General features: G+C 40.0%; 1 protein-coding gene across 4 annotated transcripts in view; it reads right to left on the bottom strand.

The window, feature by feature from the left end:
* The window catches only part of snx13 (sorting nexin 13), a 207,579-nt gene extending 194,165 nt beyond the window's left edge, over window positions 1–13,414 (bottom strand). For all 4 annotated transcript variants that reach the window (XM_072253372.1, XM_072253373.1, XM_072253376.1 and 1 more), the window contains exon 1: window positions 13,199–13,414. In XM_072253372.1, coding sequence (XP_072109473.1) covers window positions 13,199–13,210 — 12 coding nt within the window. In that variant the 5' untranslated portion in view covers window positions 13,211–13,414. The remainder of the gene's footprint in view (window positions 1–13,198) is intronic.
* Window positions 13,415–23,874: the final 10,460 nt, after the last annotated feature.

Raw genomic sequence — 23,874 nt, 5'->3', positions numbered from 1 at the left:
GACATTAAATGACCTTGACAACCATGCTCATACCTACATACAAATACAATAACCTTTACTGGTAGGTTTATTAATGTAATGTAAAAACATGACTGCAGACAGAATGGCAGAGACAACATAGACTAGTGGTAAATTTTAATAGAAGTATCAAGACAAAGCTCTTCGAAAATTGACAAATTAGGTTTAAAATAACGTTGTTTCTGTGAACAAAGAATCAGTAGTGGAAAAAGTTTTAAAAAACTGGTCATAAGTTGATTGGAGCAACATGCTCTGTCGAACATACATTCAGGTTTACCAGACTAACAACAGTGATGACAGACTTCAGTTACATGTAGAAACTGAAGCATCAGGAAAGCAGAAAAGTAGAAAAGGAGATTTGGGGCCAGCTAGTGGCACAATGACATCGGCGCCAGACTCGGGAGCGGAGGTTCCCGGGTTCGAAACTAGTCGGATCCGTCCCCGAGTACGCTTTCCATCCGTGCTGGGTTGCGTTTCGAGATCGCAACCCGACCTCGTAAAATAAAAAGGGAAAATACTGTGAAAATATCTGTGTGAGGAGTGGTGCACCGCACAGTCTCTCTCCCACTCTGCGCCTTGTAAAAGCCATGAAAAATCCATCATGGACGCACACACAGACACGCAGATGCACACGCACAGACGCGTGCGCACAGACTCGCATGCACACAGGCACACGCAAAAAAAAGGAGATCTGATAGTTTAAAGTCATTTTGGATTTTATAGAAAACAAGGGACAGACAACTATACACAAGGTATAATTAGACAGCAGATTTATGATTGGTAAAATAAAAAAGATAAAGATTAGCTTTGTCACATGTACATTGAAACAGTTAAATACATCATTTTGCATCAGAGACCAACAGCCTGAGGATGTGCTGGGGGGAAGCCTGGAAGTTCTGCCATGCTTCTGGTGGCTACAAAAGAGTTTTATTCAACTTTTTGACACTCAAGTGAAAAGGACAAAGTGATTCCTGTAGTGAAATATAGGTTTTGCTAATAAATAATAATAATTTGATCACATTTGCACTTTAACTCAAAAATCCTTAAACACAAGTGCTAGGTTTTATTAACCACTCCATTTACTTTCCTAAAGGATAATATTGACCAAGGCAGTTTGAATCTTGGCACTATCCTTTATCTAGGTCAATTACTGGGAAACAAAGTTTGTAGATAACAAGTAATGATGCATAAAGCGCTAAGAATTTTTTTTAAATATGGTCAGCATTCAAGTACTTCAAAGTCAAAGTATTAATCTATTTTTTTAAATAAGAGATAACTATGATTTGAACTCTAATCTGTAACTACAAACAAAATTTAATAATCAGAAAATCAATTCAGTATTACAATGGCACCAGTTTTTTTGGGGGTGATCTGTTTAGCTCTTTTCCTTGCCATGTTCTGCAAGAACATTTTGTATATTTTTGGAATTTTCTTCTTTCATTCCATATCAAAAATTAAAATAAAAGGCATTCTCAATGTTTTAAGTACATTTTAATCCAAAGTTTTTGTCCTGATGACAAGAAAAAAAACACAAGAAATCAACAAGACAGAAATGAAAATAGGAAATACCACCAATTTTCATCAGACCAAGTCCTATCAGTGGAAAGGAAGCATAGTAAACATTTCGAATCAATGAGGACTGGGAACATTAGAAATAAAGTGAAAGTGAATGAGAAGGGTGGGGTTGTCTGAGGAGCATGTGCAAAAAGAAATGATGGTATAATAGGGTGGAGAACAGGATCCTGAATGTCACATGGATCTGGAGTTGGTAAACCATAAACAAAGGATAAGAAAAAAAAATCCAGACAACTATCAATACCCCAATTTTGGAATTATGAATGGACCGTTCTCTCTGTAGTGCTCTAATCCACTCTATCACCTTTAAGGTGCAATTCACCTTCCCATTCAACTGAGATAGTTACTACATTTTTTTTAATCTCCTCTGAAACACAATTTCCAGGTTCATTTGTTGTATTTCTGCCAAGTTAGTGTATTATATTCTGTGATGATAGAAACCAGATTGGGCCAGCAAATGCCTCCTTTCCTTGTGCATGCATGATCCCAAACTTCTACTTACAAGTTATTTTAGTTCCCCTTTCCATTTTGATCAGCAATATTGTTCTGACTGCATTATCATTGCAAACAAGTTCAAAACAAGCTTCTGGAAAAGCACCTTTGTTTTCAAATCTTGGCACAATACATTCTTCATAATCCAAATGAATACCCTGCTCATGGACTGCCTGTCCCACTCCCATGAGGGAAGAGGCTACGTAGCATCCACGCCAGGAACACCAATCTCAAAAGCAGTTACTTTCCCCAAGCAGTAAGGCAGATCAATACCTCAAGCCACTAACCCACTTTTCAACACCAACCACCACCACTACTTTATCATTTTTTTGTCAGCTAGCTTCACACACTCCTGTGCCTAGCAGCATTTTATACACATATAATCAATGTATATAAGCTATCTTGAGTATATAAGCTACCTATATTTATTGTGTTCTTTTTTGTGATATATGAGATCCAGGGTAACAACTATTTTGTCCTCCTTGTAATGCCCTGGTTAAGATTTCTACTGTGATGCAGTGAGGCATTTTATTTTAGCAATTTTCTGTAAAAGCAGTATGCCCTGCTGGAAAGAGTGTTTTGGCGTCGGCTAAAAATAAGGAGCAATGTTGTCTAACTTAGCAATACGTCAGCTAAACAGGATTGTGTGATGAGAGAGAAGGTTCTAGAGAGCTGTGGGGGAAGAGTTTTCTGAAGGACAGTAGTCTGGTTTGGGGTCTTTTAGCAGGAGCTGAGGAGTGGGGCACAAGGGAAGATGCCGCAGAATGCCGTCGGAAGGAAAGTCCCCATTGCAAGAAGTGCTTTGTGCAGATGAATGGCTCCAAGGAAAAAGGGCCAATACTCCTAAGAGAGAGCCAGTTCCTTTGAGATTGTCTTCAAGGGATGTTCAGAGTGTGGCAGCTGCTTTCACACAGACTGCGGGTCCAGCGCAAGAATAACAAATATACTCCCGACTTCCAGAATGAGCTCCAATGTTTATGAGCACATTGGATTGGTTTAACTGTATTGAGCCTTTTTATTTTTCTTTTCTTTTTCTGTAACTGATAAAGTTGAAACTTTGGTAAATATACCTTATTTATAATTTTATGCTGGTGTACTATCTGTCAATTCTGGGTTACTGATAACAGTGTAAAGGCAATATCTTCACCGCATTACTTGCAACTTATGTTCACTTTATTGGAACATTCTAACTTTCCCGTTTGGTTGAACTCCAAATCATTCTGACCCTAGACATATACAGCTTATGAAAGCTGATCTACTCACCACTGAATCAGTGGCTGTAACAGAAAGCCAAGTTAGTGTACAAGCTCCAGTGAGAAGGTTGCAAGTACACTTGTGTACTAGAAAAGACACCAAACACCCTTGAATCAAATTCAAATAATCAGTCATTCCAGACTTTTAACTTTGCCTTCCTTTTCTCTGGTATATCAGATTTCATCCTTCTCCTTACATCAGCTTCAATAATTTTCACAGCATACTTGCACCACCCTATTTCAGATAGCTTCGCCGGTACTTGTGTCACTCTCCCAGTTTCAGCACAATTGTAGACCTTCCTTTTTGTTCTCACCAACATGCCCACTTCTCTACAACTCAAATCCTAGATTAGATGAAAAGTCAGAGTTAATGGTACAAATCAATCTCTCTCCATGGCTACTGCCTGACCTGGCATATTCCCAAAATTGTTTATTGCAGAATTCCAATACCCAGAGTAATTTTGCTTTAGCATTTATGTTGATGCAATAATAGGTATTGCACTGTAATTACATAAAACACTCTACATTGTTTTTTGGGAATGTTTCCAATCTTAAAATCAATCTAGTTATGACTGCAGAAGTAACAAGTACAGACTGCACTTTCTCCTATATATAAAAAAATCAGTAGTTTCAAAGAGAATGAATATATGCATTATAATAAAAGTATTCAGTCATTGAATGTGTGATTAAATCAAATTACGGATTTAAAATTTACTGCCAACAAACCAAGTTTTATTGCTCTATTCAAACCTAACAATCACTTCTCAGAGACTAGGTTATACTTAAAGTTGATACACATACAAAACATACAACATACCATATATACTTATGCATATCTTCTCACTAAATTTAGTTTTAAAAATTAAAATATTCTGGATGTGTCAAAACACAGGCTCTTAGCTGTCTTGAACCAACATTAGTGCTGCCTTCATTTTACACTAAAGTTGCACCTTATTTAAGAGCTTAGAGCTGATTTATTCTACCATCTTTCATCATTTACACACACTTTAAATAGGTAGTTTTGAAATTAAACAAATACCAAACAACCTCACCTGCATAAATACCCCAAATTAAAAACTAAGCAACTGAAGATGAGAAGTATGAAAATATACTGTATACTCAAGGCACTTGACCTCAAAGCAGCTTAAAAATACAAATTTGATTTTCACAACTTACACTGTACTTCTACTCATGCCAAGTTTAATCACAAATGCTTTCACAATCAAATTACATTCTGGATCTTCAAGCAAGTGTTAGCTTCCAACTCCTATACAAAATCATTCAAATGTTACAATTGAATACCACCCTATAGAAGTAGATGGTAACACAAGTCTCCCCCTTTGCTCACATGAGCTGTTTGGCACCATTCAACCACATATTCAATCTCCCTTCTATATCATGGCGTGATATGAAAACACCTATATTTAAGAACGGAAATGGCTACGGGAAGTGGTGGACACAGCCCAATGCATCACAGGCTAAGCCCACCCCACCAGTAAATACATCTACATGGCGTGCTGCTACAAGAAAGCAGGGTTCATCTGAGATCTCTCTCATCCAATCCATGCCCTCTGCTCAGCCTTACATCACACACCACCAGCTTATTACCCTATAACCATCAGGCTCTTGAACTGGCGTAGATAACTTCAGTCACCATTCTGAACTGATTTAAATACACTGTTCAAACAAATTCTCTGATCCACATATAGCATTAATTGCCTATGTTGGGATTTCAGCAAAGAACTTTTTTTTTAATTTAAAATGGAACTTATCAGAAATATCCGGTTACCAGTTTTTCCTTCCTCAATAGTATGTCAATGGCTTCTAGCACTATCTACCAACAATGCTTTAAAGGAGAAAAAGTGTAATGCCCATCGCCAGCAAATATCTAACCTCTAGTCCCTTCCTAACTTTCACGCTTTAACGTGCCATCTCAATGAATACACCAAAGGCAAGTAATTTCAGACCATTTTCTGATGAGTAAGGAAAAGCCATGAAAGAATTTAAACAAGATGCAATAATTAAAGCAAATAGTAATATTAAAGGATAACAACTAATTTTAAGCAATATTCAGATCCACCAACTCTATTAAAACCACAGCTAAATTCATAAATCAGTCCAGAAGCAATTTGCAAATTGCAGAGATCAGTTCTAAAATTTTGACTGTATTCTTTGAAACACGAAAGGTTGTGTCAAGATGCCTAAAAGAGACTATTAATAAAGCTCAGCATGTTCTGTAATGCATTTCAAACTTAAATTACCTCAAGGTACTTTGAAATATTTTTGGAATTGAAGTCATGGCTGTAATGCAGAAAATACATGTAACACTGTTCCCATAGCCATACACTTTCCCTTGGGGAAACAAGATGAATGGTACAAAGCAATTATTTTAACAAAAGTTTTCAATGATTTTCTTTTGTAAAAAGTTAAAGGAAGGTGAGGCAAATAATTAGGCATGTATGCTGAAAAATTATACTCTGTTCAAGAAACCTGATGAAATTTTGTGGAAATGTTATCTCTGGCCTTTGCAGTGACTTCTTAGACAGACCCTTGTGATCAAGGACAACTTACTTCCACTGTGGTTTTGTGGGCTGAAGCACCTAAGGAGGTCAACAGGAGATAGGATATCGGGTAGGCAGTTTACTTGCTGATTAGGAATGCCCGAGTGTTGCGAATATCTCTCACTATAGCGGAAGTTTAATTTCAACTCACACTGTGCAGCTGTTGCAAACCAACCATCACATATGCTTCACAGGGCAAGGTCTTGATCCAATGGCAACGGGATCCAAGACAAATGGCGATAATGCTCTGCTGCAACAGATAAGCATTTCTGCTTGAAAAAAAACTTTGGGTAATAAAACTTATTGACAAGCAATCCATGATGTACAGAGCCACAAGAAACTCCCAAATAACAGAACACTGTCAAACACTAACTATATTTCAAAATAATATAATCCACTAAGAAATACAAACATTTCAATGAGAACAAACACAAACTTATGAACTCCTTCAAGACATAATGGTTTCTGGTTAATTAGACTATCAGTTAATGGGGGCAGCCACTTATTTGGGACAACTCTAAAAGAACAAAAACCACAAGAAAATAGCTGGGATTCCTTTCACTTATTTGGGACGCTATGCCACTTAATTGGAACAGCAGATTGTTACTGAAGAGTTTCTAACTAGTATCAATCGAGTGAACTTGCATGGCCATTAGTCACTACAGGGTGCTTGGAGCGAATAGTTTTTAAATAGCGCCAGTTGTGTGTGTTTGTGTTTAAAAAGCAGCGATTTTTGTCACTGATAGTTGGTGAAAAATAAGCAACAAGACAATTAAAAATTGTTTACCTTCACTGCAGTTTCAAGCATTCAGGCTTGGAGATGCCAGTTGTCGCCAAAAATGAAAATGAAACCATTTCACTACTTCAACACTTCACACCTAGCGCAGATAATGAACTGCTTTCATACATACTGATGACAATTGCATCATCCAAATCTTCATTTTTATTGTAATGTTCAAGATGACTCACAATATCTTCAATTTTTCAATTCTTAACTTGGTGGTGAAACAGTTCCATTTTCACCACTGCCCGTTTCCTGCAAGTTTCTGAATTTACATTTGATTGAATTCAAAAGACTGAATCCACTATTGCAGTCAGCATTAGAAGCTTTAACTGTTCCAATGTCAACAGAATTGACATTTCTTCAAATTCTTTTTCTAAGCACATAGGTCAGCACATCAGTGAATGTCTTAATTAAACCAGTCTTAACTTTCTCAGAAACAAAAGATTTGAAATCACAGTATTGTTGCGACTTTTGTCATAGTTCATAATAGTAGCTGAGTATTATTTTGTCAGTCGCACATTTTCTTTTCAAAATTGGTTGCGTTTGCAACAGGAACAGGGTCAAAAGTTTGCCATTCTCGTAGCTCATCATCAGGAAATCTATTATCCAAATGATTACACACATGTTGAACGAATCAAATAATAGCCACTGTTATCCATGTCAGAACTATGAGGTGCAAGTAGATCTTTCACTTTGTCACGGTATTGCCAAGCCCAACCAACTTCCATTCTATGTTTATTGTTACAATTTCTAACAGTTGCAACTTGAAACACTGACAATGTAAATACATTGAAGCTCTAAAATGTTTCATTGTGAAGTCTGTGGTACATTGTTTAGAAAATTTACCTATTATATTCATTCACACAATTACAGAGTAGCTCACAATTATATAAAGATTTTAGAATTATATTAGAAGCATTTCAAAATTAACATTACATTAAAGAAAATTCCAGCTGTGCAGTGTATGTGCGCAGGGCATTCTACTTCAGCAGGACTGTGCACCACACAGTTTAGGGGGAACAGCACTCCCAGACAACCTCAACCCACAGCAATTTACCTCCCATTAAAACGCATCTGGAGCAGACGCCATCTCCCTGGCACTTGCATCATCTCTGGAGCATCTAGACAGTAAAGACACCTACGTAAGACCATGGTTCGTTGACAACAGCTCTGCCTTCAATATTATAATTCCAAGCAATCTCATCTCCAAACCTCTAGACCTGGGACTCAGCATCTTCTGTTGCAAACAGTCCTGAAGAGGAGTCCCGGCCCAAAACATTAACTGTTTATTCTTTACCATAAATGCTGCCTGGCCTGCTGAGTTCCTCCAGCATTTTGTGTGTTGCTCATCTCTGTTGCATCCTGGAATTCAAAAATCCAGTTGCATTCAGGCAGTAATATCTCCACCACAATTACCCTCAACACTGGTGGCCCATAAGAGTGTATCCTCTGCCACTTACTCTATTCCTTATACACTCAAGACTACATGGCCAGATTCTGCTCCAACTCCATTTACAAATTAGTCACAGAATCAGAGTCATAGAAAAATACAACATAAAACAGGCCCTTCAGCCCAACCAGATCCATTTAAACTGCCTATTCCCATCAACCTGCACTGGGACCATAGCCCTCCATACCCTACCATCCATGTACTGTTCAAAGCTTCTCTTAAGTGTTGAATCAAGTTTGCATGCACCACTTGTGCTGACAGCACTTTCCACACTCACAACCCTGAGTGAAGAAGTTTCCCCTCAAATTTCTCCTTAAACTTTTCACCTTTCACCTATAACTCTCTGGGTGCAGTGCCACCCAACCTCAGTGGAAAAAGCCTGCTTGCATTTACCCTATCTATACACCCAAGTTTTATATACATCTATTACCATATATCTCCTCACTATGTTCTACATTCCAAAGAATAAAGCCCGAACCTTTTCTTTCTTTTTTTTTGTAATTTATTTTTTATTGAAGTTCATCATCAAACAAACATTTCCATAAGATGTATTTCAGATACTGTACATATATCATTTAATCATATTTGTCACAAATCTCCATATAATGTTTATCTGAGGTATACACTTATAGAAAGGAGAGGTAGGAAAGAACAATCAAAAGAAGAAAACTATGTACAAAGTAGGGAGTGATTTTTTTTTGCAACATGTTCATTGACTTGTGAGAATAAAATCAGGCCTATGAGGTGTTATGTAGTTAAACCATTTTTTCCAGTATGAATCAAATCGTTCCAACTTATGATTAACAGATGCTGTTATCTTCTCCATTTTGTAAATGTCCATTGTAATTTCCATCCATACATTTAAAGTTGGATCTCCTGTGATAACCATTTCTTCCAGACTCTCCAACATCCTTGTAATTTTTTGCTGTACTCTTTCAACCTTATTTACATCTTTCCAGTTGACCAAACCAGGTATGCAGGTGACCAAAACTGCACATAATACTCTAAGTTAGGCCTCACCAATGTCTTACACAACTTCAACATAACATCCCATCTCCTGTGCTCAGTACTTGGATTTATGATGCCCAATGTGCCACAAGTTTTCTTTACGACTCTATCTACTTGTGATACCACTTTCAATGAAATATGGACCTCTATTCTCAGATCTCTCTGTTCCGTCACACTCCTTAGTGTCCTACTATTCACTGTGTAAGTTCTACCCTCGTTAGTTCTAACGAAATGTAACACTTTGAACTCATCTGCATTAAATTCTAGTCCAGCTGGTCCAGGTTCCACTGTAAGCTATGATAGCCTTCCTTGCAGTCCACTACACCCCCAATCTCAGTGTCATCCACAAATTTGCTGATCCAGTTAACCACACTATCCAGATCATTGATACAGATGACAAATAGACCCAGCACAGACCCCTCTGGTACTCCACTAGTCACAGGCCTCCAGTCAGAGAAGCAACCATCTACCACCCTCTGGCTTCTCCCACAAAACCAATGTCTAATCCAATTTACTAACTCATCTTAAATGCCGAGCGACTGAACTTTCTTGACCAATCTCCCATGCAGGACCTTGCAGATGATACCACTGCAATGGGCTGTATCTCAAGTTGGAGTACAAGAAGTCTTGTGATATTATGTCATGACTGACAATCTTTCCCTCAACGATAGCAAACAAAACTGGAGACAGTGCACACACTCCAGTTGACATCAATAGCATTGAGGACAAGAATATTGAAAGCTTCAAGTTCCTAGGAGTGAACGTAACTACGTAATTGCCTGCCCTGGCCTAACCATGCAGATGCCATGACAAAAAAATGCTCACCAGCACCTCTACACATCTAAGAGTTCTTCAATCTCTCAATTGATATAATGTATTTTTTGCTTTTTCTGCCAAATGGAAAATTTCACTTTCTCACTTTATAATCCATCTGCCGATTGTTGCCCAGTCATTTAAACACCTTTTCCTTTTAGCTGCCATACATCATCCTCAAAACTTATATTTACACCATCAGCACATTTAGCAATCATAACTGTTTATTTCGGCTAATTTCCCAACATACTGATCAAGAAATCCAGAATGCAATCTCTGAGGTGCAACAATGCTGAGATTTATTTTCTTACAGGCATTCATAGTAAATACAAAGAAACAACAGAATCAATGAAAGACTACTCACAAGAGAGACAAGTAACCAATGTGCAAAAGATAACTATGCAAACACAAAAAAAAACAAAAAAAAAATTAAACAATAAATATCAAGAACATGAGATAAGAGTCCTTACAAGTGAGTCCATAGGTTGTGGGAACAGTTCAGTGTCGTGGCGAGTGGAGATACCCACTCTGGTTCAAGAGTCTGATGGCTGAGAGGTAATAACTCTTCCTGAACCTTGAGGTGTGGGTCGTTAGGTTCCTGTACCTCCTTCCGGATGGCTGCAGCAAGGAGAGCAGGACCTTGGTGGTGCGGGTCTGTGATGATGAATGCTGCTTTTCTGCGATAGTGCTCCATGTAGACATGTTCAATGGTGGGGAAGGCTTTACCCGTGATGGACTGGGCTGTATCCACTACTTTTTGGAAGCTTTTCCATTCAAGGACATTGGTGTTTCCATTCCAGGCTAAAATTCCAGTTTAGATGACATGTTGAATCTTCACAATCTTCTAACAAAGTAGAGGTGCTGCCATGTTTTCTTTGTAATAGCACTTGTGCTATCATTTTGGCAAGTCAAAAGTTTACTCATGGCTACTCATGATTGCCTTCTGCCTTCTGAAAACTTTGATCATCTTCCAAATTTCCTCTATCCAAACTGGACAAATCAAAGATTATAAATAGTTGCCTATAACTGATAATACAAAGAAGTACCTACACAACGATCAATCCTTGGAGAGAAATATTGTAGTGCATTCAACATTTAGGAAGGATATTCAAAAAGGTGGTGGGGCAGCACTGTTAGAAAGGGATATCATCAGAACAGATAACAGAAGGGATTTTGGCTCAGCGAATCAATTATAGAATTAGAAATCTGTTTTTAAGGAGTTAAACAGCAGCAGAAAACATGGGTATAATCTGTTTATAGGCCACCAAAGAGTGAAGACATGGCTTATATAAAAAAGTTGGTGAACTGCCTTTACATGTATTTATAATCAAAGACAACTGAGGAAATATAAAAGGCAAATTGGCTGACAGACTGGAAATTGACATTCATGGGTATGACAATAGAACTTAAATTAATGTATACTTGCTGCATATCATACATTATTTTAAGACACAAAAATAGTAGGAAAAGTGAGAAGGAATTAGATATTTTTAAATTTGAAATTCTTAAAGTTACCAGAAATAGTAGCATGCCTTAAGACTAACAAGGCTTTAGAATTAAAAAGATGACTAAAAAATTGACAAAGCAATAGACAATACACTGAGGAAAAATAGATTGCAATAGCTTCAATCGGTAAGCACAAAAAATAAAGCTAACGAAGGAAAACTGGATGCTAAAAATGAAAAAAAAATTCATAATAGGATATAACAATGAGAAGGCAGAGAAATTAAGCAAATATTTTACGTGAAAGATGATAAAGCAGCCATCAGAAGTTCTGGAAAACTGAAGCTCCAGTGCCACAAGGAAAGTGGCATTATGAACAAAATTTACTCAGTTAGTGAGCCCAATACATTGATTAATTCCAAGAACTACATCCCAGAATTTAAGGGGGCTGTTAGTAAAAAAAAATAATGGATTCCCTAGTTATTATTTCACAAAATTAAAACAGATGCTAGAATGTTCTCCTACAGAAATGTGGGATTGCATTTGCTAAACCTAGTTTAAGAAAACAGCATTGGTAGCTGGGAAAACCCTGGAATTCATAAAGAATGCAACATCAAGACATTTAGAAAATCAAGTAAATGGAATGCAGCTACATGAACTTGCGAAAGGATATCATGTTAACTCATCAACATACTGAGATTTTCAGGAAAAGCAAGTAAGGACAAAAATTACAGAACTTCTAACAATGATTCAGCAAGGCAACCAATGTACTATTTCCAAATTTGCTGCTCATTTATTGGAAGATTTGAGTATCATAGTAAGGTATCATTAATTAGAGGACCTCATTAAAACCATACCTGAGTATTGCTACAATTTATCTCCTTATGCTAAAAAAATAAAGTACAGCAAAAAGTTACTGGTCCCTGGGACAAATCAGTTATACAGGGAGAGCCTAAGTACACTCAGCTACTTTTCTTCAAACTAAAATAAAGTGTGATCAACTTGAAACAAAAAAATTGTAATAATGAGAAGGCCATTTGGAGCTACAATAAAGAAATTCCTTCAGTGATGAATCCTCTAAACCACAGAAGCTCAGACCACGGTTGCATCCAAAACAGATTTGTGGATATTGGACAATTAGAAGAAATGCGTGGATCAAGCAAACAGTAAACAAATACATTGAATTGCACGTTATGGTGTAGAAGGCTGAATGGGGAAACAGACTCGAAGGGCTAAATGCCACGGTGTTCTTTACGGGGAGAGAATAGTAAAGGGGGCCAATATGACATCAATGTTGACATATCAACTTATTAATAGTGACTTATTCACGAAAAAAAAAGTATCACTGAGATGCAAAGCAGCCACAACGAATTCTCGCACCCCCAGATGCAGTGATTGGGTTGAAGGCAACTATGTCCACAGAGCCCAGATGCGCCCGATGGCCGAGATTGCGGGTAGGGGTGGCAGCAGGTTGTACGCCCACATTGCAGGTGTCCCCGGGAAGAGTGGGGTTTGAAGCGATGGGCGTGGCGCCCGACAGTAGACAATGCGGGGCTAGTAGACGGGCTCCCCCAAATATACCCCCACCCACCGCCCCTGTTGCGGGTGTGCCGGCGGCCCTCACCTTACTCTGCGAGACAGCAGCAACGACTCACACACCTGTAGCAACTGTCAGAGGAGGCCGGCCGGTGAGGTACCCCACACCGCCGCCGGTCTGCCCCTCTCCTCGGGTTCATCATGAGGGCTCGCTATCAACCTATCATCTCCACCTCTCCAAACGCGGAGCGTGCTCCCCCCTTACCTCCTGGTTCATCCTTACAACACCCACAGCGAACTATCAGCCACCCGTGCAAACGCAGCAACACATCCTCTCGTCTCCTTGATTGGCTCCGGCGACTGTCGTTGGATCGGGACTGGCTCGCTGGTGGGATTACCGAATCACTAACCAGCCGGCCTCACTGTGCTTTTCGACCGTTAATCTTTCCGGAACAACTGCGCCGCCGCCATCTTAACACAGTTTACGTTTCACTGAGTCGGGGCGGGGTAATACAACGTGCCGTCACGGACACAACACCGCTCATTGGCTGGACTCGACGCTAGGGGCGGGTGTTATCTGAGCCACGCCCACGGTGGACAGGCAACTGTGGCCGCCGTCCGCACAGGATTTTTCCTTCAGGTTGGAATGGTAAAGTACTTGGAGATGTAATGATGCAGGGTGAGATCTGGAGTGGCTCTGATGCATTTCCCACCTCCGCTCAAGATTCATCATTTGAGTAATGGGAACCAATGCCGTTTGCAAGAATGCCTTACACACCTGTCAATCCCATTTAGCCAAGCTTCAGGCGGGACAAGCAACCCAATCAAAGTTGCTGGTGAACGCAGCAGGCCAGGCAGCATCTCTAGGAAGAGGTACAGTCGACGTTTCAGGCCGAGACCCTTCAACAAGACGAACTGAAGGAAGAGTTAGTAAGAGATTTGAAAGTGGGAGGGGGAGGGGGAGATCCAAAATGATAGGAGAAGACAGGAGGGGGAGGGATGGAGCCAAGAGCTGGACAGGTGATTGGCAAAAGGAATATGAGAGGATCATGGGACAGGAGGTTCCCCCCCCCCTTGTCTTTCTCCCCGGACCTCCTGTCAGTTTGGATCTCCCCCTCCCGCTCCCACTTTCAAATCTCTTACTAACTCTTCCTTCAGTTAGTCCTGACGAAGGGTCTCGGCCTGAAACGTCGACTGTACCTCTTCCTAGAGATGCTGCCTGGCCTGCTGCGTTCACCAGCAACTTTGATGTGTGTTGCTTGAATTTCCAGCATCTGCAGAATTCCTGTTGTTTCCAATTATCATATGCCACTTTTTCTCCTTAGTTGTCCAGGAATTTGAGATTAGTTTTTTTTAGATGAGTTATTACTGATTTTTGTATTTGTGGATGTGATTGGGAAGAAAACCTGTATTTTGCTAAACTACATGGGGTTATATTGTTTGTGAAAGAAAATTTGAGGGGCATTGGTAAAATTTACTTGCAATGAAGTTTGCTATCCTTCAGGATTTAGTATTTTATTTACGGAGAAAGTGGCTGATTTATTCTTATGGAAAAGAAGGTTGGCCAGAGGTAATATAGCCTTAAAAGCCATTATCTCATCTCTGAGAGAGTAAGCAAGAAATCCAAAGAACCCTTCCAAAAAGAAGTTTTGTTTCCCCTCAAATATCACCAGGCTGTGAGACATAATTAAAAAGAGGAAGGTTAGCCTTCTTTTAGAGAGATGGAAATACATTAATTGACAACTGTGCTGTTTCATGTATTGGGATCACATTGTGAATTTTCCAACTGGCACAGGTTTGGACTTCTTATCAAATAGATGGTTGAAATTTATTTTAGGAGCATTGGAGGTCGGTGTAGTGTATTCAGTATTTAAGTGATTTGTAAATGTATTGTTTGATTTAGCATTATTTGTTTGTTTACATAATTCATTATGAGTTATATGTAAGAAGTCATTATGCCACCATGTTATATGTGAGTGTCTCACTAAAAGAAAACTAAGTAGACAAATATCCTAGCTCCTGTGCTTTTCTTTCAATTAGGTTCTGCAGTTACAAAACATAATGATGTTAAAGAGGAAGTTTTAAAACAAACCTGAGAGGACTACCTATCTGTTGAAGCACAACACATTTTCTTCAGAAGGAAAGAGAGACATATGAGGTTTTTTTTATAAAGGCAGAAAATTGACAAAATTAACAAGGAACGAGTATGGCCATGGGTTCATAAACTCTGAGTATTGAGTGATAACAATAAATTTTTAAAAAAAGCAGAAATGACTCAATACAACAGAGAGATAGACACATTCAATTGCACAATAGATAACTGGATGACATGTACTGAATGAATTGAGCAGTTGTTTTGAAGCCAATGAAAATCGAGTGCCAGTTTTGCTGAGTGCATTAGGTGGAAAAGCAGAGAGATTGCTAAGAAGTTTAACTGCTCCAACCAAATCCGTCAAAATGAGGTTTGCTGATATTGTGAAAGTAATGCAGAAACATTTAGAACCAAAGCCATTGTTGATTGCAGAACACTTTGGGTCTCATAGTGGAATCACAGAACACAGGAGTGATACAGGACTAGGTAGCTTTGAAATCTACAATGTGAAAACTAACAAAAATGGCAAGCAATATGGCTTACACCAGAAGTGAATGGCAAATTAATAAAAATGGAATTGGGCACTGGCTTGGCTGTTTCAGTCATTCCGCAAAATGAGTTTGAACAGCATTTCAAACATACTGCGCTGAATCCTGCCGATATCCAGCTATCAACACACATCAAAGTTGCTGGTGAACGCAGCAGGCCAGGCAGCATCTCTAGGAAGAGGTACAGTCGACGTTTCAGTCCGATATCCAGCTATGTTGAGTGGAACCCATGGGTAATGCCAATAACCAAGAAGGATGAGTCTGTCAGGATCTATGATGATTTTAATGTCACCACCAACCCAGTACTGAAAGTAGATCGATACCATCTTGGCAGGATAGAGGTTATCTTTACAGAACTTTTTGGAGGGGGAACACTTCAGCAAAGTCGATTTAGCTGAGGCATACCTACAGATAGAAATGGAAGAAGAAGTATAAAGTGTTTCTCACTGTAAACACTCACAAAGGGCCTTATTGCTAAAATAAGGATATTTTTGGAATATGATAGAAAATGGCTTATTAGAGTACAAGAACCTTTCTGTTATTTCAGAATATTGAAAGGCCCAGATCGAGTGAATGTTTCTTATAGTGGGGGAGTCTAGGACAAAGGGGCCACAGAATAGAAGGACACCCTTTAGAATAGAAATGAGGAGGAATTTCATTAGCCAGGGGATGATGAATATGTGGAATTCATTGCTACAGATGGCTGTGGAAGCAAAGTCCTTGGGTATATTTAAAGTGAAGGTTGACAGTTTCTTGATTAGTAAGGGCTTCAATGGTTGCAAGGAGAACACAGGCAAATGAGATTAAGAGGGACAATAAATCAGCCAAGACGGAATAAAGGAGCAGACTCGATGGGCTAAGTAGCCTAATTCTGCTCCTATGTCTATGGTCTTATTTTAATAGTGGTGCTAAATCTTGATTTATTGTTTCTATTCTTGCCTCTAAATGAAAAGACTGTAGGTACAAACCCTACAACAGAGATTTTAACATCTAATCTAGCTTGACCTTGATATTAATGGTTTACTGTATGATTGGAGAGGTAGCTTTCATTTAAACTTAAGCCTTATCTGCCAGTTCATGTAAACATGAAAGTTTCATAGCACTTTACACTTATGAATGCAGGATGTGCTCTGGCATTTTGGACAAATGTACTTCTGGCCAACATTCCATTCTTAAGCAATGAGGACAACAGCACATTAAATTGATTAATTCATAGCCAAATTAATCTTGAAAACAACAAATACTCTGTGTACTTAATTTTGCATTAATTATGTGATTGTGTAAGACGCAATATAAATGTATTTTTGTTCGTGCATTTTATATCACTTTGCATCTGCTCTTAACATTACTTGTATAAGAAATGTACTAACATTGTAAACTAAAGGTCACTTGATAACATACCATTTATATCATAATGTAGAGCTTGATCAGAACTGGTTTAATTTCTGTAATCATAATTCACCACTCTTCTTTTTGAAAATCTCATTAGAACAGTCAAATCAGCAGATCCTCATCCCCATGTTACAACTAGGCTATGATGGGGTGATACGTTTTTGAAAGCAGAATGAACAACATCTTGGAAATGTTGGAGGTGTGTCATGTAAGCAGCTTCAGGTCACAGACTAATAATTAATCCATATTCTAAACAAAAAGGTACTGGGTCCAATAATTTGTACTGATATGGCTTTGTATATTTAATTTCCATATCTAGCATAGTGATCGCCTTCAAGGAGAAATTAATTTTGACCTGAGAGTTCATGGTTTGCCGAGTACAAAAAAAAATTCAGGAAGAGATATTCCAAACTAGAATTGCCTAAAAATTGAATAAAATATTACAATGGTTTTCTGTTCCACATGATCTCATTTTTATGAAAGATGAGACATCAATGAAAACTAGAAAATTACCGGAGACCTAGAGTATGGATTGTAATGTGGAAATGATATCCAACAACATGCAATACATTCCATTCTACACATTCTCTAAGTTTCAATGGTGATGAGTTGATGGTTTTCTATGCACTAACATAAAACCATAGAACACTACAGCACAGAAAGCAGGCCATTCGGCCCTTCTAGTCTGTGCCGAAACTTATTCCACTAGTCCCATTGACCTGCACCCAGTCCATAACACTCCAGATCTCTCCCATCCATGTGCCTATCGAATTTATTCTTAAAACTTAAGAGTGAGCCCACATTTACCACCTCAGATGGCAGCCCGTTCCACACTCCCACCACTCTCTGAGTGAAGAAGAAGTTCCCCCTAAACCTTTCCCCTTTCACCCTAAAGCCATGTCCTCTCGTATTTATCTCTCCTAATCTAAGTGGAAAGAGCCTATTTGCATTTACTCTGTCTATACCCTTCATAATTTTGTAAATCTCTACCAAATCTCCCCTCATTCTTCTATGCTCCAAGGAATAAAGTCTTAATCTGTTCAATCTTTCCCTGTAACTCAACTCCTGAAGACCCGGCAACATCCTAGTAAATCTTCTCTGCACTCTTTCAATCTTACTGATATCCTTCCTATAGTTAGGTGACATGTGAACGTTGTTTTTTCAGTTAAGAGCTTGTTTGTCCATTTGCAGCAGCCAAAGGAGCAGAAGGGTGGAGGCAGCAGCTCTTTGAAAGTTTTTTTTAAATGAGGAGCTTGTTTGCCCAATTGTTTGTTTTGTAGGTACAGCATGATAGGGATGCAAGCTGTAGTGGAGCAGCCATTTTGGAGTGGCTGTGTTTGAGATGCAAGTGCTGTGATTGAGTCTAAGTGTATGAGGCTTTGGTAAGAGGAGCCAAGCAGGTATGTACAATGGGTATTCCCTTACAACTATTGTTCTTGTCAGAGAAGGTGGGATGTCAGTTTATGCAGCAGTATGCTCTTGCAGGATGTGAGAGATTCAGGAGAGTGTCAGTGTCCCTGATGATTTCACCTGCAGAAGTTCCGCCAGCTGTAGCTCCTGACTGACTGTGTGAAGGAAATAGAGTTGGAACTGGATGTGCTTAGGAATGTCAGGGATATTGACGGCATCATAGACAAGAGTTTTTTTTTGAGATGGTTGCATCTGAGGTACTGGCTGCAGGCAGCTGGTTGACCACTCAGAGAGGTAAAAGGAAGTGACAGCCTGTGATGGATCTTCCTTTGGCCATTCTTATGAGCAGCAAGTTTCGATACTGCTGGGGTCATGACCACTCAAACTGGACCCCCTACTGACACAAATGATCAACAGATGATGCAATAGCCACTGCTCTACATACTGTCCTTTCACATCTAGAGAGGAAGGGTGCTTATGTGAGAATGCTGTTCTTGGACTACATGTCAGCATTCAACACCATAATTCCACCTGAGCTCAACAAGAAGCTCAGAGACCTCGGCCTTGACCCTGCCTTGTGTAGCTGGATCCTGGACTTCCTGTCAGATCGCCGGCCGGTGGTAAGACTGGGCTCCCTCACCTTCACCCCCTGACTCTCAATACAGGAGCCCCTCAGGGCTGTGTACTAAGCTCCCTCCTTTACTCCCTGTATACCCATGATTGTGTCGCCACCCACAGCTCTAATCTGCTAATTAGATTTGCCAACGACACTACATTGATTGGCCTAATCTCAATCAATAATGAGGTGGCCTACAGGGAAGAAATCATCTCTCTGACACCCTGGTGTCAAGAAAACAACCTGTCCCTCAATGTCATAAAAACAAAGGAGCTAGTTGTGGATTACAGGAGGAATGGAGACAGGCTAAGCCCTATTGGCATCGATGGATTTGGGGTTGAGAGCATTTAAGTTCCTCACCATCCACATCAGCGAGGACCTCATGTGGTCTGTACACACCAGCTGTGTGATGAAAAAGGCACAACGGCACCTCTTTCACCTCAGACAGTTGAGGAAGTTTGGTATGGGCCCCCAAATCCTAAGAACTTTCTACAGGGGCACAATTGAGAGCATCCTGACTGGCTGCATTACTACCTGGTATGGAAACTGTACCTCCCTTAATTGCAGGATTCTGCAGAGAGTGGTGCGGACAGCCCAGTGCATCTGTAATTTACAAAGACAGGTGTGTAAAAAGGTCCCGTCGGATCTTTGGGGACCCGAGTCACCCCAACCACAACCTATTCCAGCTGCCACCATCCGAGAAATGATATTGCAGCAAAAAAGCCAGGACCAACAGGCTCCAGGTCAGCTTCTTCCACCAGGCCATCAGGCTGATTAACTCACGCTGATTTGAGTGTATTTCTACATTACATTGACTGTTCTATTTATTATAAATTACTATGATTGCACCTTGCATATTTAGACAAAGACATAACGTAAAGATTTTTCTCCTCATGTATGTGAAGGATGTAAGCAATAAAGTCAATTCATCATTCGTGTTGTCCCCTGGGTGCTGGAGTTAAGGATATCTCAGAGCGGCTGCAGAACATTCTCTCGGGGGAATGTGAGGAGCCAGAGGTCATAGTGCACATTAGCACTAATGACATAGGTACAAATGGGGAAGAGGACCCAGTGAGAATAACAGGTTAAGAAAGAACTTAAAGGTGGTAATCTTTGGAGCCATGTGCTCGTCAGGCCAAGAGCAGAAAGCTAGATAAATTAATGTGTGGCTGAGGAACTGGTGCAAGGGTCGGTGTTTCAAGTTCTAGGATCATTGGAACAGCTGCTGGGGCAAGGATACATAAAGGATTGGGTGTGCCTTAGCTGGAGGAGAACCAGTGTCCTGGTTGAGAGATTCACTCGTGCTACTCGAACGGATTTAAACTAGTTTGACAGAAACGTGAACCAGAGCACCAGTTCAGAAAACAGGGATTGCAATGAAGGTAGATGTCATGACCAGTAAGAAAAAGATAATAGACACAACGGGATGGACAGAATGTTGCAAGGATCTACTCCTTAGTAATAATGATCAGTTAGGCACAGAGAGAATCTACAATACCGACAAGTACCTTTATTGCCTCAACAGAAGAACACATGAATTTACATGACTGAAGACTTGTGTGCATACCCACTGAGCTTTTCTGACCTTCCATGAACAGTTAAAGAATTTGAAAGGTAATATCCGGAAAAAGAGTCGATGCTGGCCATGTGTTCCTCATGGTCCTGATCTAATCTCCGCACGTCCATAGCGTTCTCCACATCTGCAATGCTGGGTCTCTGGAGAGAGTTGTCCCTATTTTTCAATCGAAGCCTCTGCTTTATATTCATTCCTTACCAGTTCAAATGTTGCATTTCAGTGTTAGTGGCCACAGGTCATCTGACTGACATATAACACCTTCTTGTTGGCTCTGATCTAAGCCAGCATCCATTTATTGCCCTTCTTCAATAAGTGACAACAGGTAATTTTTGGCTGTTTATTCTAAATCATTTACCAAACCAGTAACCAGATCAAATCACTCAGGGCAGACATAGATCTCACCATTCACAAATCTGCGTGTTTTATCTAAGCAAAGAACAGCTCCCAAATAACTTATTTGGAAATTATCTCTAGTCCAGGAGATTACCCGGAGCATCATTGTGTCTACATTAAAATACTGACTGAGTCAAGCAACCCAGTTCACAAAATGGAGGGTGCAGAACAGTTCCACAAAATGGTAGTTTCCGTTCCTTTGACCTCATGGCAAGAACAAAGACAAATGGTTTGTCTACTTCCGCTGTCCTTGATTTATTCAAATTCACTGATTTGGAAACTGTAATTCTGTCTGGCGAACAATTTAATTCTAGGGATATTATGGGAAGGGTGATAAACTTCAAGCATGGATCAGTATGTGGAATTATGATCCTGTAGCCATTACAGAGACTGGTTGAGAGAGGTACATGAATGGATGCTTTATATTCTAAAGCTTTGATCTTGAAAAGATAGAGAAAGAGGTAAAGGAGATGGTGGGGGGATAGTTGCGCTATTGATCAGAGACAGTACGACAGCTACACTCAGAGGGGACATAACAGAGGGTTTATCTATATGAGCTGAATGAATAAAAGATGCAATCTCTCTAGTATCGTACTACAGACTGACCCCCTCACTCCCAATAGCCACCAGGAAATTTAGGAACAGATAAGTGGACTAATTAGGGAAAGTTGTTAAAACAACAGGTTTTTGTATTGGGTGATTTCAATTTCCCTAGTATAGAGTGGCACCTCATTAGAGCAAGAGGTTTAGTTGGGACAGAATTTACTAGGTACAGTATATCCTGAAAGGATTCTTTAATCAATACGTAGATAGTTCAACAAGGTTATACCGGACCTGGTGTTGGGAAATGAACTTGACCAGGTGACCTTTCAGTGGGAGAACAATTAGAGAACACTGATCACAACTCCTTACGTGTTAAGATAGCTATAGATGAGGAGAAATATGGACCGTGTAGGAGAGTATTAAATTGGAGAGGGGCAAATTAAAAGAGTATTAGGTGACGACCAGGGAGAGTTAATAGGGAGCAGCTGTTTTCGTGCAAGTTCTCCTCTGAGATATGGAGGGTGTCTAAAGACTAGGTATGTTCCAGTGAGAGGGAAGGACAAGGATGGCAAGGTAAGGGAACTTTGATTGCTGAGAGATGTGGTGAATTTAGTCAAGAAGGAAAATGAAACATATGTAACATTTATAAATATAAAATTGTACAGAGGATTATAACAAAGCCAGAAAAGAACTCCAGAAGGGAATTAGCAAAGCCAGGTGGAGCATGAAAAGTCCTTGTAAAAAGGATTGAAGAGAATCCCAAGGCGTTTTATACATAGATCAAGAGTAAGAAGATAACTAAGGAGTAGATAGAACCACTCAAGGATAAAGAGGGAATATGTGCTCTGAGCTGAATGATGTTGATGAGGTCATAAATGAATACTTTGCAACAATATTGATTAAGAAGAAGGTCATGGAGGATAGAAAGATCAGTAAGATCAAGATAGTGAAGGACATAGTGTTAGGCCTTTGAAAGAGGATTATGGTGGATAGGTTCCCACAGCTTGATAGGATATACCTCAGGTTATTGAAAGAGGCAAGAGATGAGATTGCTGGGGCCTTGACAAATATTTTCATGCCATCTCTAACCAAGGCTGAGAACCCAGAGGACTGCTGAGTAGCTAATGTTCCAGTATTTAAGAAAGGAAATGGGGATAATCCTAGAAACTATAGACAGCTGAGTTCTACATCAATGGTAGGGAAGCTACTGGAGAGGATTCTTAGGGAAAGAATTTATGAGCATTTGGAATCCCATAGCTCAGTTAGGCTCAGTCAGCATTGCATTGTACTGGGCAAGTCATGTCTTACTAACTTTGAATTTCTCAAGGGGTTGATGAAGGTAGAGCTGTAGATGTTGTCTAACTAGATTTAATAAGGCATTTGACAGGTGACTCATGGAAGGTTCTTCCAGAAGATTCAGATGCATGGGATCCACAGTGAATTGGCTGTATGGATTCAGAATTACCTTGCCCGTCAATTTTATTCTGGCTCGCGGTTTATGACTAGTGGTGTTTTGCAGGGATCCATATTGGAATCGCTGCTGTTTGTGATATATATGACCTGGATGGAAAAAATAGATGAGTGAGTTAGTAAGCTTACAGGTGATATGGAGACTGATGTTGTGGTTCGAGTATAAGACAGGCAAAGGAGATAATAGGATAGCAATCAGTTGCAAATGTGGGCAGAGAAATGGTAGATGGACCTTCACCTGGACAAATATGAAGTGTTGCATGTTGGGAGATCAAATGTAAAAGGGAAGTACACTGTTAATGGGGCAAGACTGTCAACAATATTGATGTGCAGCGGGATCCTGGGCTCCAGATCCGTTGTTTCAGAAAGTAATTACACTGGTTGATCGGGTGGATAAGAAGGCATATGGCATGCTCGAGGAATTGAGTTCAAGAGTCAGGAAGTTGTGGTCATTACAGACTTCAAACCACCTAGTACTGTACCCCCTTCCAGCTCTGCTTCCCTCCCTGATGAGCTCAATTACTTCTACGCTCGCTTTGACCGAGAGAACAAGGAGGTCACCCTCAAAGCGGATCTCCCACCTGGTGAGCTGCCTCTCTCACTTTCCACCTCCGACGTTTGCGCCACCCTGAGCAGGGTGAATGTGCAGAAGGCAGCTGGTCCGGATGGAATACCTGGCCGTGTGCTCAGAGTCTGTGCAGGGCAGTTGGCTGGGGTCTTCAGGGACATTTTCAATCTGTCCCTGGCCCAGGGAGTTGTCCCCACAAGCTTCAAGACCACCACCATCACGCCAGTGCCGAAGCATTCCACTGCCACGGGCCTGAATAACTTCCGCCCAGTTGCACTCACCCCCATCACTGCAAAGTGCTTTGAGAGACTGGTTCTATGACATCTGAAATCC

The sequence above is a fragment of the Mobula birostris genome, chromosome 3, assembly GCF_030028105.1.
Source record: "Mobula birostris isolate sMobBir1 chromosome 3, sMobBir1.hap1, whole genome shotgun sequence".
In the NCBI taxonomy this organism is placed as follows: domain Eukaryota; kingdom Metazoa; phylum Chordata; class Chondrichthyes; order Myliobatiformes; family Myliobatidae; genus Mobula; species Mobula birostris.
The sequence above is the reverse complement of the archived record's forward strand: the minus strand, read 5'-3'. Positions and strand labels throughout refer to the sequence as shown.